Source organism: Scyliorhinus canicula, chromosome 16 (genome assembly GCF_902713615.1).
Source record: "Scyliorhinus canicula chromosome 16, sScyCan1.1, whole genome shotgun sequence".
Taxonomy (NCBI): domain Eukaryota; kingdom Metazoa; phylum Chordata; class Chondrichthyes; order Carcharhiniformes; family Scyliorhinidae; genus Scyliorhinus; species Scyliorhinus canicula.
The window spans coordinates 126,977,274-126,994,509 of record NC_052161.1 but is presented as its reverse complement, the minus strand read 5'-3'; the positions used below and the strand labels follow the sequence as shown (position 1 = coordinate 126,994,509).

Genomic DNA, 17,236 nt, shown 5'->3' with positions numbered 1-17,236 from the left:
CACCCTCCCTTACTGCACCCTCCCTTACTGCACCCTCCCTCACTGCACCCACCCTCACTGACTGCACCCTCACTGCACCCTCCCTCACTGCACCCTCCCTCACTGCACCCTCCCTCACTGCACCCTCCCTCACTGCACCCTCCCTTACTGCACCCTCCCTTACTGCACCCTCCCTCACTGCACCCACCCTCACTGACTGCACCCTCACTGCACCCTCCCTCACTTCACCCTCACTCAATGCACCCTCCCTCGCTGCACCCTCACTGCACCCTCCCTCACTGCACCCTCCCTCGCTGCCCCCTCCCTCACTTCACCCTCACTCAATGCACCCTCCCTCACTGCACCCTCCCTCGCTGCACCCTCACTCACTGCACCCTCCCTCGCTGCACCCTCCCTCACTGCACCCTCCCTCACTGCACCGTCACTCACTGCACCCTCCCTCACTGCACCCTGCCTCACTGCACCCTCCCTCACTGACTGCACCCTCACTGCACCCTCCCTCGCTGCACCCTCACTCACTGCACCCTCCCTCGCTGCACCCTCCCTCACTGCACCCTCCCTCACTGCACCCTCACTCGCTGCACCCTCCCTCACTGCACCCTCACTCACTGCACCCTCCCTCACTGCACCCTCCCTCACTTCACCCTCCCTCACTGCACCCTCCCTCACTGCACCCTCCCTAGCTGCACCCTCCCTCACTGCCCCCTCCCTCACTGCACCCTCACTCACTGCACCCTCCCTCGCTGCACCCTCCCTCGCTGCACCCTCCCTCGCTGCACCCTCACTCACTGCACCCTCCCTCGCTGCACCCTCCCTCACTGCACCCTCCCTCGCTGCACCCTCCCTCACTGCACCCTCACTCACTGCACCCTCCCTCACTGCACCCTCCCTCACTGCACCCTCAGGGCACCCTCCCTCACTGCACCCTCACTCACTGCACCCTCCCTCACTGCACCCTCTCTCACTGCACCCTCACTGCACCCTCCCTCACTTCACCCTCACTCAATGCACCCTCCCTCACTGCACCCTCACTGCACCCTCCCTCACTGCACCCTCCCTCACTGCACCCTCACTGCACCCTCCCTCACTGCACCCTCACTCACTGCACCCTCCCTCACTGCACCCTCCCTCACTGCACCCTCAGGGCACCCTCCCTCGCTGCATCCTCCCTCACTGCACCCTCACTCACTGCACCCTCACTCACTGCACCCTCCCTCACTGCACCCTCACTCACTGCACCCTCCCTCACTGCACCCTCCGTCCACTGCACCCTCTCTCACTGCACCCTCCCTCGCTGCACCCTCACTCACTGCACCCTCCCTCACTGCACCCTCCGTCCACTGCACCCTCTCTCACTGCACCCTCCCTCACTGCACCCTCCCTCACTGCACCTTCCCTCACTGCACCCTCAATCGCTGCACCCTCCCTCACTGCACCCTCCCTCACTGCACCCTCACTCACTGCACCCTTCCTCACTGCACCCTCCCTCACTGCACCCTCACTCACTGCACCCTCCCTCACTGCACCCTCCCTCGCTGCACCCTCACTCACTGCACCCTCCCTCACTGCACCCTCCCTCGCTGCACCCTCACTCACTGCACCCTCCCTCACTGCACCCTCCGTCCACTGCACCCTCCCTCACTGCACCCTCCCTCACTGCACCCTCCCTCACTGCACCCTCCCTCGCTGCACCCTCACTCGCTGCACCCTCCCTCACTGCACCCTCACTGCACCCTCCCTCACTGCACCCTCACTCACTGCACCCTCCCTCACTGCACCCTCCCTCACTGCACCCTCCCTCACTGCACCCTCAGGGCACCCTCCCTCGCTGCATCCTCCCTCACTGCACCCTCACTCACTGCACCCTCACTCACTGCACCCTCCCTCACTGCACCCTCCCTCGCTGCACCCTCACTCACTGCACCCTCCCTCACTGCACCCTCCCTCGCTGCACCCTCACTCACTGCACCCTCCCTCACTGCACCCTCCGTCCACTGCACCCTCCCTCACTGCACCCTCCCTCGCTGCACCCTCACTCGCTGCACCCTCCCTCACTGCACCCTCACTCACTGCACCCTCACTCACTGCACCCTCCCTCACTGCACCCTCACTCACTGCACCCTCACTCACTGCACCCTCACTCGAGCACCCCCCTCACTGCACCCTCCCTCACTGCACCCTCCCTCGCTGCACCCTCACTCACTGCACCCTCCCTCACTGCACCCTCCCTCGCTGCACCCTCACTCACTGCACCCTCCCTCACTGCACCCTCCGTCCACTGCACCCTCTCTCACTGCACCCTCCCTCACTGCACCCTCCCTCACTGCACCCTCCCTCGCTGCACCCTCACTCACTGCACCCTCCCTCACTGCACCCTCACTCGCTGCACCCTCCCTCACTGCACCCTCCCTCACTGCACCCTCACTCACTGCACCCTCACTCACTGCACCCTCACTCGAGCACCCCCCTCACTGCACCCTCCCTCACTGCACCCTCCCTCGCTGCACCCTCACTCACTGCACCCTCCCTCACTGCACCCTCCCTCACTGCACCCTCCCTCACTGCACCCTCCCTCGCTGCACCCTCCCTCACTGCACCCTCCCTCACTGCACCCTCTCATACGAGGACAATGTGCAAACTCCATACGGACAGTAACCCGGGGCTGATATCGAACCCGGGTCCTTGGCGCCGTGTGGCAACAGTGCTAACCGGTGCACCAGCGTGCCGCCCCCTCTCTGCATCAATGTTTAAAAATGTATTCATTTATTTGTTTTAAACTGAGAGTACCCAATTATTTTTTCCAATTAAGGGGCAATTTAGTGTGGCCAATCCACCTACCCTGCACATCTTTGGGTTGTGGGGGTGAGACCCACGCAGGTTAGGTGGATTGGCCACGCTGAATTGCCCCTTAATTGGAATAAATGAATTGGGTACTCTAAATTTATAAGAAAAATAAATAAATATTTTTTTGTGGAGAGACTGATGTTAGGGGGGGAAATCTGAGGGCGACTCAAGGATGATGGGAGTGTGAAGCAGCTGGACTGCGGAAATGATGGGAATGCCTCTTGAAGATATTGTTTTGGAGCAGATTGATGAAGGAGCTGCTGTTCTGGAGCATTCGAGCCATTAATGTTGTTAACCTGCCCATTCAGCCTGGAGTTTGCCTGACCTCTTGTCAAGCTGGATAAAGGAAATGCTTTAATAAACTCTCTGCGAGTGTCTCATCGCACAGTGTCATTTCCAATGTTCCTCCCTCTGTACTGGGGAACTCACAAAGTGTCTCTGATGAGCAATTGCCGATGGGAGTTTTGTTCCCTCCGCTCCCTTTGCTTGTCACCCCCCTCCCGCCACACGCTCCCTCCATGTGTCACTTTAATTTTAGCTCCCTGCTGTAATTGGCAGAGATAATCCTTTCCTTCAAACCCAGGGATGGTTGACAGCTTCGAATTCCTAGGTGTGCACATCGCCAACGATCTGTCCACCCACGTGGGCGCTACGACCAAGAAAGCACAACGGCGCCTATACTTTCTCAGGAAACTAAGGAAATTCGGCATTTCCATCCTGGCACTCAGCAACTTTTACAGATGCTCCATAGAAAGCATCCTATCTGGCTGCCTCACAGCCTGGTATGGCAACTGCTCGGCCCAAAACCATAAGAAATTAAAGAGAGTCCTGAACACCGCCCAGTCCATCACACGAACCTGTCTCCCATCCATTGTCTCCATCTACACCTCCCGCTGCCGGGGGAAAGCGGGCAGCATAATCAAAGACCCCTCCCACCCGGCTTACTCACTCTTCCAACTTCTTCCATCGCGCAGGAAATACAGAAGTCTGAGAACACGCACGAACAGAATCAAAAACAGCTTCTTCCCCGACTGTTACCAGACTCTCTTATGGATTGACCTGATTAACTCTACACCTCTGTATGCTTCACCCGATGCATGCGTCTATGTATTTACATTGCGTATTTTATGTTTGCCCTATTATGTATTTTCTTTTCATGTACGGAAAGATCTGTTTGAGCTGCACGCAGAACAGTACTTTTCACTGTACCTTGGTACACGTGACAATAAATCAATCCCATTTGCAGTCCCCGCAGCTGGAGCCCTCTCACGGAGACGGGCCCGACACATCGGGGTTTCTTTCCTTCTCACCAATCAGGCGGCCGTGAGCGAGGAGCCAGAACTTTGCAGCTACACAACAACAACTTGCATTCCTCTATAGCGCCTTCCGAGACCTCAGGACCTCCCATACAGCTTCACGCCCAATGAAGCACCTTTTGAAGTGCAGTCACCGATGTAGCCTCGGAAACGCAGCAGCCAATTCGCGCACAGCAAGATCCCACAAACACGGGGAGATGAATTTCCCCCAATATCTTTTGGGTGAGGAATCTCTGGTCGCCAGGGCCAACTCCTCAGCTCTTCGGATCGTGCCCTGGCATGGTTCACACCCACCTGAGAGATCTCACCTGCAAGAGGGCCTCTCCAACAAATGCAGCTTTAACGCTGCATCAGAATGTCAGTCTAGGCAATATGCTCAATTCTCCGTTGTGCTGTTTCAGGCCATTAAGTCGAACTGATGTATTAGAAATTCAAAGCTGTTGATGCTAGCGTTCAGGATAATTAACAAAAGAGCCAGAAGGGGAAATGGGGCGAGTTGTTTCACACGAGTCGCTATGATCCAAAATGTGCTGCCTGGAGGAGGGTTGGCTGCTGATGCAAAAGTTAACTTTCAAAAGGAGGTGCCCGAATATTTGTAAAGTAAACATTTGTTCAACTGTCAACTGGAAAAGTGTGGGAATGGGATTAATTGGATAGTCCTTTCAACGGGCCAGCAGAGAAGGAGGTGGCCTGAATGGCCTGCCTCCATCCTGGAGGAGTCGAAGGTGAGGGAAGTGGTCAGATTATAAATCCCGCCTCCACATCTGGATTAAAAGGCATTCTTTTCCCACTTGTGGTGTGAGCCCCGAAGTGTGACGGCCGCCCTGTCGGGCACAAGAACGTGTGGCGTTCTCTGCGGTGGTACCATTGTTTGATCTGGATTCCAGGAGAGTTTGCGGGAAGGGGCAGAGTGAAAACCGCTGCTCCAGGTCCCTCCGCGGGGGTATGGGGGGCCGTGACACTGAGCGAGCCGTTGGTTCGCTTCCACTCTTTCACCATTAATACACACGGTTCTCACTGTCTCCCTTCAGGGTACGGGGATGACTGGTGTGGCAGGGTGTTGAATAGGGTTTTATTGTGCAATGATTTCACTCTTATTATTTAAATGGTGAGGGATTGCACGGCACTGAGATGCGGAGGGATCTGGGTGTCCAGTGCATGAATCACAAAAGGCAGGTACAGCAAGTAATTAGGAAAGCGAAATAGAATATTATTGTTTATTGTGAGGGAACCTGATTACACAAGAAGGGAGTTTATGCTTCAGTTGCACATGACGCTGGTGAGACCACCGGCACAATCGAATGGCAACAAGGTTGTCAGATCTCGCAAGACGTCCCATTCTTCTGGGGCCCGTGAACGAACGCCAGTGCCTGGGAGACCTTACCATGGCGCTGTTCAGCACTGGTCCACTTCAAACCGCGACCGGGGAACCAGCACCTGAGGTGTCTCCCAGACCACCGGAGGGCCCTGGGTGGTCAGGCTCTGGGCAGGGTGGTCCCCTGGCATTCCCACTGCCACCCGGGCTCTTTGGCACTGCCAACCTGGCACCTTGCCAGTGCCACCCATGCATACTGGCAGTGCCATATGGGCACCCTGGCAGTGCCACCCAGGCACCCTGGCAGTGCCATATGGGCACCCTGGCAGTGCCACCCAGGCATCCTGGCAGTGCCATATTGGCACCCTGGCAGTGCCATCCTGGCAGTGCCACCCAGGCATCCTGGCAGTGCCATATTGGCACCCTGGCAGTGCCATCCTGGCAGTGCCACCCAGGCACCCTGGCAGTGCCATCCTGGCAGTGCCACCCAGGCATCCTGGCAGTGCCATATTGGCACCCTGGCAGTGCCAACCTGAGCTGAGCGCTTAATTGCAGGAGTTGTGATGAGTGCGGCCTCAGTGGGGCATTCACATCCAAAGTCAGAAAAAAAGACAGCGTCCTGTTTGGTAGCGAAAGACCCCGCTTTACCCGCCCAAATGGGACCCCTGGCCAGATTTACTGGCTGTTCACACCAGTGGGATATTCCGGTCTCATGGTGAACCATTTCCCGCTGTCAAGGGGTGCAGGCAATGGGAAATCCCATTGACAACGGCTGGACCAGAATACCCCACTGTGGCTCGCCTCCGCCGTCAAAAAATAATAATAATCTTTATTAGTGTCACACATAGACTTACATTAACACTGCAATGAAGTTGCTGTGAAAGTCCCCTAGTCGCCACATTCCGGCACCTGTTTGGGTACACTGCGGGAGAATTCACAATGTCCAAATTACCGAACAGCACATCTTTTGGGACTTGTGGGAGGAAACCGGAGCACCCGGAGGAAACCCACATAGACACGGGAAGAACATACAAACTCTGCACAGACAGTGACCCAAGCCGGGAATCGAACCTGGGACCCTGGTGCTGTGAAGCAACAGTGCTAACCACTGTGCTACCGGACACGCAACGGGTTGATCGGCAAATCCTGCCCATCGTTGCCTGCGCGTTAAATCGCGCCCCGCATCTGGAGTATTGTGTACAGTATTGGGCTCCCTATTTAAGGAAAGATGTAAATGCGTTGGAAGCTGTTCAGAGAAGGCTTACTTTAGACTGCCAGAGTGTGAACTTTGCTGGTATGGGCAGCATTTATTGTCCAAGCCTAATTGCCCTTGTCAAGATATTAAGGAGTAATGATACTAGTATTACTCTAGCTTTTGTTATGAGGATTAATATGGGGTAATGTCGGCAATCATGATAGGACATTTCTTAAGGGTTTTTTCCTCGGTTATTGTTACAGGAGATTGTAGTATTACTTCAGGGTATTCATACATTGGATATTGTGGGATATTATTGTGAGCTGTGTTTATGTTTATTGGATATTCCCTGTGTGTGTCCATATATGGCCATGAACAATTGATCAAAGCAGCCAGTGAGCAGGACATTGTAAAGCTGGCACACTTTGAACCTGGCATCAAAGCGATTGCAATTTGATCTTTATGTTGCCTGATGCCCAGGAAGTGAATATCTTCAGTTTAAAATATTAAACAGCTCGCACTCTGAGCATGCCCAAGTGTTTGAAAGCTGTGGTGAGCAGCATGGTTGTGGTGGGGACGGAGGGGGGGAATGATGGAGGTGGGGGGGGGGGGGGGGTGGCAGTAGACGGCCCGCGTCTGTTCATATAACAGTGTTCCCAGAGGATTAGACAGGGGATTACCTGAGTGTGTCCCTTGTTCACTGCACACGCAGACACCGAGAGGAGCCACGGTCCGGATTCTGCCCATTGACACCAGGGTGTGTCGTTGGGCTGGGGGAGACATTGGCTGATCTGGATTCGGATGGTTTATGGGGGAGAGCTGGTTTTGATTTAGAATGGTACAAGGTGGGAGGGGGGGGGCTCAGAGAGAGGATAATCCTGACTCTTTCGCGCTTGCCTGTTGGGGCTGAGATTGCTGCTGTATAGAAACCATCGCCTCTGCACAAGTCGACAGATTTGGATTACAGGCTGAAGCCGATTTGGTTCCTTTTCGGGATGTGTGTGCCTGTGGTTAACGGCTGTGTTGTCAGCGCTAGTCACAGAGGAAATCTACTGTGATCAGAGGGATCCCGGACACACACGTCCCCAACAGGACTGATTCGTCTTGCACTCTCCGTCAAGGCTTTTTAAACCGAGCAGCCGATCCTGTGGGTTCCCTCGTGGACATTCAGCCTGGAGACTGCACGGAAAGGATTGTCCTGAGGGGGACAGAGTTTGGACAGAGTTTGGGGAGTATTTTTGGACGGAGCTGGATTAAATGGTTGAGGAAGAGCACAGATCGGGAAGGTGGTAACGTAGGGGCGGAAGATGCAATGGGCTGGAGTTCCTGAAGGATGCGCTCCGCATGAGGAATTTCACAATCGCAGGAAATCCAGACGGGAATCGCTGAGTAAGATCAGGAACGCAGGGAATCCAGGCTGGAATCGCTGAGTTAGATCAGGAATCCAGGGAATCTAGGCTGGAATTGCTCAGTAAGATCAGGAATCCAGGTGGGAACCGCTCAGCAAGATCGGGAATCCAGAGAATCCAGGCCGGAGTCGCTGAGTTAGTTCAGAAATCCAGAGAATCCAGGCCGGAGTCGCTGAGTTAGTTCAGGAATCCAGGCTGGAATTGCTCAGTAAGATCGGGAACACTTGGAGGAGAACATTTGGCGATTTTGCATTTCATCGTTTCCATTAAAACCTGAGGGAGGAACTGGAGGGAAGTCTCGGAACGGGGTGAAGATGAGCTTCACCAACCCCCATCGCCCAGTAACTCGGCATCAATCCTCCATTTATCGCCTTGCCGAGGATTTCTTTTGGATTGGAGGCAGCATCGTGACACCAGCCACGTGGAGATTGGGACAGTTTGGTAGGTCGGATGGAGGGTCACTTACTCATGTGATGATCTTTACAGAGAGAGTGAAAGAGAGGCAGTGAAAGAGAGAGAGTGAAACAGAGACAGGGAGAGAGAGAGAGAGAGAGAGAGTGAAAGAGTGAGTGAGACAGAGTGGGAGACTTGCATTTCTATGGCATTTTTCACATAGAACAGTAGAACATAGAACAGTACAGCACAGAACAGGCCCTTCGGCCCTCAATGTTGTGCCGAGCAATGATCACCCTACTCAAACCCACGTATCCACCCGATACCCGTAACCCAACAACCCCCCCTTAACCTTACTTTTATTAGGACACTACGGGCAATTTAGCATGGCCAATCCACCTAACCCGCACATCTTTGGACTGTGGGAGGAAACCGGAGCACCCGGAGGAAACCCACGCACACAGGGGGAGGATGTGCAGACTCCGCACAGACAGTGACCCAGCCGGGAATCGAACCTGGGACCCTGGAGCTGTGAAGCATTTATGCTAACCACCATGCTACCCTGCTGCCCCTCAGGACTTCCCAAAGTGCCTTACAGTCAATGAAGTAATTTTGAAATGTAGTCAGCGTGAGATTGCAGGAAATGTGGCACAGCAAGGTGCAACAATCTGCAATGCGATATTGACCAGAGAATCTGCTCCTATGATGTTGGTTGAGGCATGGGGGTTGGTCAGGTCACCGGGACAACTCCCCTGCTGTTCTTTCAACTAGTGCCATGGGAGCGTTCACTTCCAGCCGGGAAGGCAGGCGTGGGCTAGGTTTAAAATTTCATCTGAGAAATGGCACATCTGTCCGTGCGTCACCCTTACAGTGCAGCACTGTGAGTGCCGGCCGAGGTCCCAGCTTCTGGAGAAACAATGAATTAAATTTGAGTTAACTGAGGTCGTGGTTGGGTTTAAAAGCATTGTATTTTGGAATGAGGAATGATACGTGTGTCCAGTGGGAAAGAGAGAGAGAGAGACAATCCCATTCACCAGTTGGTATCTCTCCCCGATCAATTCTCACTTTAAGGAAGAGTCTTTGTGAGGTTTCAACGAAATGCTAAATTAGTTCCTGACTAATTCTAACACCAGATCGCTTTCATATGAAAGAACAAACGGCTTTAGTAGGTGAGCCAGCAAGATATTCGATGGGCCCCAAATGAATCATTTAATTACACAGGCAGTAGTTAATCCTGTTGCTAATGGCTATTGTAATCAGTTGGGCCAGCCTGGGAGAGCATCTTAGTCCAAAGCAAAATAGATAGCTTGCCAAATTTTGCTCTGCGCTCTCGTATTCTCGCAATATCTCTCTCCTTTTTCTCTCTCACTGACTCTTATCTCTCTCTCCCTGTTTCTCTCTCTCTCTGCCTTTGTACGTCTCTCTCTCTCTCCCTGCCTCCCTCTCCTGTCTTTGTATATTTCTCTCTTTCTCTCCCTATTCCTCCCATAAAATGTTTTTAAAATAACATACTGAGAGGCGTGACAGGGTTCGAGAGGGCGCTTCCTCTGATTGGCGAGCCGAGAACACAGGGGCATAGTCTTGGGGTGAGGGGTCGGCCATTCCTCCCACAGTCCAAAGATCTGCAGATAGGTGGATTGGCCATGCAAAACTGTCCTTAGTGTCCAAAACTGGCCTTAGTGTTGGGTGAGGTTAGTGGTATAGGGTGGAGGTGTGGGCTTGATTAGGGTGCTCTTTCCAAGGGTCGGTGCAGACTCGATGGGCCGAATGGCCTCCTTCTGCACTTTAAATTCTATATTCAAGTCTGAGATCAATAGCTTCTTTTTTTTAAATATAAATTTAGAGTATTCAATTATTTTTTTCCTAATTAAGGGGCAATTTAGCGTGACTAATTTACCTACCATGCATATCCTTGGGTTGTGGGGGCGAAACCCACGCAAACACGGGGAGAATGTGCAAACTGCACACGGACAGTGACCCGAGGCAAAGATCAATAGATTCTTGGACACCAAGAGAATCGAGCGATACGGGGGCACTCTGGGGAAAATGGAGTTGATGTAGGTCTTTATCCAGAATTTTATTGAATGGCAGTGCAGATATGCCCCTGACCCGCTCCTATTTCTTATTTTTAAAATTTAGAGTACCCAATTCTTTTTTTCCAATTAAGGGGAAATTTAGCGTGGCCAATCCACCTAACCCGCACATCTTTGGGTTGTGGGGGTGAAACCCACGCAGACACGGGGAGAATGTGCAAACTCCACAGGGACAGTGACCCAGAGCTGGGATCGAACCTGGGACCTTGGCGCCGTGAGGCAGCAGTGCTAACCACTGCACTACCGTGCCGCTCCTATTTCTGATCTCATAGGACCAGATAATTTGGGGCCAGTGCTTTGGGATAAATATCGGCCATGGATAAACAGGGACCTCCCCTTCTCTTCTTCGGACAATGCCATGGGATTGTTGATGGCCACTTGAGGAGGCAGACATCACTGCCTCAGTACTGCAATGGAGTGCTGGCTCGATGATCTGCTCAAGTCTTTTGAGTGGGACTTGAAGTGCTTTCACTGAGCCAGAGCTGATGCCAAATGATCCTGTAGCATCATTCTAAACAATTTATTAAAGAGTTTTGTTGAGAGTGGCTGGGTTAACTCCACACCACCTCAACGTGGAATTGTACGGAATTTACAGCAAAATTCATACTGCACAAGGGCATCCTCCCACCCCTACTCAATCCCACTCCATCAGCATATCCCTCTATTTCAGTGATTGGCAGATTAGACTAGTGGACGGGCTGCTTGAGAGGCCCTCCTTCATTTCGATGGGCCGCAGGATTGAAATCAGACTTGTTCACTAACCATGACCCTTGAATAAGAATAAGTACATTCAATATATGCCAAATATTTCATAAGTTATAGGAAATGCTCAATCATTCATGCATTAATAGAACTGTCATCAGCTTTAAATGGTAAAAACAAAATAAATATCGACATTCTGGACACAGAGGGAGCACACGGCTCTCTCGGTCAACGTTGTGATCAATCAGCACGCACCTCCCTTCGCTGGCCCTCGCTTTAGGCGCAAATTATTTCAGTCGTGGATGGAAACGGTGGAATGTGGCTGCCCTGCCCGTGGACAACGATCAATAAGTATCTTGTGGGCCGCACACGGAATCCCGATGGGGCGCACAGGCCACAGGTTACCCACCGCTGCTCTATTCCATTTTCCCTCATGCACCTACTTAGCTTCCTCTGAATTGTATCTACAGTGGGTGCCTCAAGTACTTCCTCTGGTAGCGACTTCCACATTCTCACTTCTCCATTTGTGTAACTGCGTAAAGGGGTCTCCCCTGAATTCCTGATTGCATTATTGGCATCTATCTTATTTCTAAGGAGGGCAGCACGGCGGCACAGTGGTTAGCACTGCTGCCTCACGGCGCCGAGGTCCCAGGTTCGCTCCCGGCTCTGGGTCACTGTCCGTGTGGAGTTTGCACATTCTCCCCGTGTCTGCGTGGGTTTCACCCCCACAACCCAAAGATGAGTCAGATTTAGGACTGAGCTTAGGAGGAACTTCGTCTGTCAAAGGGTTGTGAATCTATGGAATTCCTTGCCCAGTGAAGCAGTTGAGGCTCCTTCATTAAATGTTTTTAAGATAAAGATAGATAGTTTTTTGAAGAATAAAGGGATTAAGGGTTATGGTGTTCGGGCCGGAAAGTGGAGCTGAGTCCACAAAAGATCAGCCATGATCTCATTGAATGGCGGAGCAGGCTTGAGGGGCCAGATGGTCTGCTCCTGCTCCTAGTTCTTCTGTTCTTATGTGCAGTCTAGGTGGATTGACCACGCTAAATTGTCCCTTAATTGGAAAAAATTATTGGGTACTCTAAATTTATTTTTTAAAATCTTATTTTTAGGGCAGCACGGTGGCACAGTGGTTAGCATTGCTGCCTGCGGCGCTAAGGACCCGGGTTTGAATCTCGGCTCTGGGTCACTGTCCGTGTGGAGTTTGCACATTCTCCCCGTGTCTGCGTGGGTTTCACTCCCACAACCCAAAGATCCGCAGGCTAGGTGGATTGGCCACGCTAAATTGCCCCTTAATTGGAAAAATGAATTGGGTACTTTAAATTAAAAAAAAAGAATATACCAAGAGGAGGTTTATTTTCACCCACTGTGTTCCCCATTGAGAGCAGTGCGGCTCACTACTGTGTTCCCCATTGTGAGCAGTGCGGCTCACTACTATGTTCCCCATTGAGAGCAGTGCGGCTCACTACTGTGTTCCCCATTGTGAGCAGTGCGGCTCACTACTATGTTCCCCATTGAGAGCAGTGCGGCTCACTACTGTGTTCCCCATTGAGAGCAGTGCGGCTCACTACTGTGTTCCCCATTGTGAGCAGTGCGGCTCACTACTGTGTTCCCCATTGTGAGCAGTGCGGCTCACTACTGTGTTCCCCATTGTGAGCAGTGCGGCTCACTACTGTGTTCCCCATTGAGAGCAGTGCGGCTCACTACTGTGTTCCCCATTGTGAGCAGTGCGGCTCACTACTATGTTCCCCATTGAGAGCAGTGCGGCTCACTACTGTGTTCCCCATTGAGAGCAGTGCGGCTCACTACTGTGTTCCCCATTGTGAGCAGTGCGGCTCACTACTGTGTTCCCCATTGTGAGCAGTGCGGCTCACTACTGTGTTCCCCATTGTGAGCAGTGCGGCTCACTACTGTGTTCCCCATTGAGAGCAGTGCGGCTCACTACTGTGTTCCCCATTGTGAGCAGTGCGGCTCGCTATTTGGTTCCCCATTGTGAGCAGTGCGGCTCACTACTTGGTTCCCCATTGTGAGCAGTGCGGCTCACTACTGTATTCCCCATTGTGAGCAGTGCGGCTCACTACTGTGTTCCCCATTGTGAGCAGTACGGCTCACTACTGTATTCCCCATTGTGAGCAGTGCGGCTCACTACTGTGTTCCCCATTATGAGCAGTACGGCTCACTACTGTATTCCCCATTATGAGCAGTGCGGCTCACTACTGTGTTCCCCATTGTGAGCAGTACGGCTCACTACTGTATTCCCCATTGTGAGCAGTGCGGCTCACTACTGTGTTCCCCATTATGAGCAGTACGGCTCACTACTGTATTCCCCATTATGAGCAGTGCGGCTCACTACTGTGTTCCCCATTGTGAGCAGTGCGGCTCACTACTGTGTTCCCCATTGTGAGCAGTGCGGCTCATTCCTTGAAGCTATACCATGTCCTGTGGCCTGGAGACCTTTCGCACAACCTTCGACCCACCTTTTTTTTTAACAAACAAATTTATTGAGGTATTTTAGGCACATAGAAAAAGTGATATTGTAGAGTACAAAAAAAAGTCAAGACACAAATTACAAATTAAACATAGTGCAAACTACGGCTCTGTTCACGCACGGACCTGCCTCAATATCCCCCTGCTCTATTCTACTCTACCCTTGCCCCCCCGCTGACGCTTACTCCTCTGCGAATAAGTCACTAAATGGCTGCCACCTTCGGGCAAACCCTAGTAGCGAACCTCTCAAGGAGAACTTGACTTTCTCTAAGCCAAGAAAGCTCGCCATGTCCGATAGCCATACCTCAGCCCTTGGGGGCTTTGAGTCCCTCCATGCTGACAGTATTCGTCGCCAGGCTACCAGGGAAGCAAAGGCCAGAACGTCGGCCTCTCTCTCTTCCTGGGCTCCCGGGTCCTCCGAAACCCCAAAGATTGCCACCTCCGGGCTCATTACCACCCCAGTTTTCAATACCCGGGACATGACATCTGCGAATGCCTGCCAACACCCCCTGAATTTAGGGCACAACCAGAACATGTGTACATGGTTAGCCGACGCATAGAGCACACTTGTCCTCCAGCCCGAAGAATCTGCTCATCTGGGCCACCGTCATGTGGATGTGGGCTCGGTGCAGGACCTTAAACTGGATCAGGCTGAGCCTGGCGCATGTTGCGGTCGTGTTTACTCTGCTCAGGGCTTCTGCCCAAATATCGTCCTCCAGCTCCCCTCCCGAGCTCCTCCCACTTAAGCTTCAGGTCCTCGGTCTGCGTATCCTCAGCTCCCATTAGCTCCTTGTAGACGTCTGAAACTCTACCCTCTCCCACCTCTCCCCTAGAATCTACCCTGTCCTGCCTCCCCTTCGGCGGGAGACGTGGGAAGGACGGCACCAGTCTGCGTACAAAATCCCTCACCTGCAAGTATCTAAAGTCGTTCCCTCTCGCCAACCCAAACTTCTCCTCCAGCGCCCTCATGCTCAGAAAGCTCCCTTCCAGGAACAGATCCTCCATCCTCACTATCCCCGCCCTCCTCAACAGTCAATACCCCCCCGTCCATGTTCCCCGGGGCAGATCGGTCGTCGCCACAGATTGGGGTCCACACCGATGCTCTTACCTCCCCTACATGCCTCCTCCACTGGCCCCAGATCCAAAGAGCCGCCACTACTATCGGGCTGGTGGAGTACCGTGCTGGTGGAAGTGGCAGAGGCACCGTGACCAGGGCTGTCAAGCCAGTGCCCCTGCACGAAGCAGCCTCCATCCGCTCCCAAACCGACCCCCCACCCACCATCCATTTCCTATGTTGGCTGCCCAGTAATAGTTGCAGAAGTTCGGCAACGCCAGCCCCCCTTCTCCTCTGTTCCTTTCAAGCATCACCCTCTTCACCCGCGGGGACTTCCCTGCCCATACAAATCATAGAATAATTTATTCAGCCGCTTAAAGAAGGACCGCGGGATAAAGATGGGGAGATACTGAAAAACAAACAAGAACCGCGGGAGCATTGTCATCTTAACAGTCTGCACCCTCCCCGCCAATGACAGCAGGAGCGCATCCCACCTCCGGACCTCCTCCCTCACTCGTTCCACCAGTCGGGATAGGTTGAGCTTATGCAACCTGCCCCAGTCCTGTGCCACCTGAGTCCCCAAATATCGGAAACTCTCCCCCACTAGCCTGAACGGCAACCCCTTCAGCCTACTCTCCTGCCCCCTCGCCTGAATTACAAACAACTCGCTCTTAGCCATGTTCAGTTTGAGAACCGGCCAAATTCCCTCAGGGTTGCCATAATACCGTCCATCCCCACCATTGGGTCCGATACATATAACAGCAGATCATCCGCGTATAACAAAACTCTATGTTGCACTCCCCCCCGGACCAGCCCTTTCCAGCCCCTAGAAGCTCTCAGTGCAATTGCCAGCGGCTCTATGGCCAGCGCAAACAGCAGTGGGGAGAGTGGGCAGCCCTGTCTTGTCCCACGGTGCAGTCTAAAGTAGTCCAATGTCGTCCTGTTCCTTCGACCCACCTCTGACCTCCATCTTTCCCTCTCTCTCTGTCCCAATGCTTCTGTCCCATTTCCCTGAGATCCTCACTGACACACCCCTCCTTGTTTCTTCTCCTTGGCTTTGAAGACCCTCACACCCTGCCTTTTCAACTGCTTCTCGCAATCTTAACCCAACTCTTCCTCTGGCCGTTCCCCATTTTTATTTTATTCTTCAAAAAAAAACACGTTCCAATTAAGGGACAATTTAGCATGGCCAATCCACCTACCCTGCACATCTTTTTGGATTGTGGTGGTGGGACCTCTCAGACACGGGGAGGATGTGTGAACTCCGCATGGACTGTGAGCTGAGGCCGGGATTGAACACGTGTCCTCGGCGCCGTGAGGCAGCAATGCCAACCACTGCGCCACCGAGCCGCCCCTCGTTTCCCCATTCTTGACATCTGTGTAACTTTCCCTGTGTCCGGCCCTGCCTCAGTCAGCTGCTGAACCCCTCAACCCATCCAGCAGCCTCTAAACTTGCTGAGTGCTTCCAGTGTTACCCTGGCCTTGGCCAGCCTGCCATCTGCTACCCTCCATAAAATTCAACTTATTCGAAAGCCTCCTCCACCCAGACTCGCACCGAATCCCCCCTGTGCCCATTGGCTCCCGGTTTGGCAAAACCTCAATTAAAAAAAAACATGTCCTTGTTTCCCCAATCTCTCCCTGTCCGTGTCCTCTCTATAATCTCCTCCCAACTAACCTGCTTCTGAGATCTCTACTTTTTGGAAAGAGTTAATTATGGAGTTCAGTGACTAAACACAATCCTTCCACGACCCCCCCCCCCCCCCCCCCCCCCCACCATAAAACATTAAAAGGAGCTAATTTCCAAGCATATAATCCAACTTTAATGAGCTCATGATGTTAATTATTAACATATTCGAACGTTGAGTTGCTAGAATTTAATTTGAGAGCAATTTGTACCACCAGAATTTACTGTTCAATTATTTATCTTGTGTTGGCTGAGCTGAGCGACATTAAACATCGATGTATGTAAGTAGAAAGTGCAGAAACTGTGTGCGGACTGCCTGTAATCCCTCTACTCAATGCAGTAAGGGACACGAGGACCAGGTTGGCCTGTTTTTTGTGCAATGCACAATATCGTAGGTGAAAGCTCCCCATCTCTCCACCACCAATGCAGATGGTGTTCTGCATTCCGGAAATTTCTCCTGAGCCCCCTTTCCCTCCATTTTCCACAATCCCCATACCGACCGTCTCCTTGGTAACACACTTTGTTTTTAAAAAAATAATTTATTTCTCTCCCTCTGCACTCTCCAACACATTGATTACGTTGCTTTCAGAATGCTCTCCATCCCGTCCTCCCTATTACATCAGTGATCGACAGGCATTTCTTAAAAATAGAAAACTGGATCAAAGTACCCGTGAATCATGAGGTGAAAATCAGACTGGTGTCAGTCACTGTGGCTGTACTGAGAGTGAAGCTCTGCTGTCAGTT

At 52.7% G+C, this 17,236-nt stretch overlaps 1 protein-coding gene across 10 annotated transcripts in view; it reads left to right on the top strand.

The window, feature by feature from the left end:
* The window catches only part of plch2a (phospholipase C, eta 2a), a 312,536-nt gene that overhangs the window by 113,380 nt on the left and 181,920 nt on the right, over window positions 1-17,236 (top strand). For 5 of the 10 annotated variants that reach the window (XM_038822389.1, XM_038822384.1, XM_038822386.1 and 2 more), the window contains exon 1: window positions 7,374-8,520. The exons of 1 other annotated variant lie outside the window; for it this stretch is intronic. In XM_038822389.1, coding sequence (XP_038678317.1) covers window positions 8,394-8,520 — 127 coding nt within the window. In that variant the 5' untranslated portion in view covers window positions 7,374-8,393. Of the gene's footprint in view, window positions 1-7,366; window positions 8,521-17,236 lie in introns of those variants that run through there. 4 more of the 10 variants (XM_038822390.1, XM_038822391.1, XM_038822393.1 and 1 more) reach the window with 3 other exon arrangements.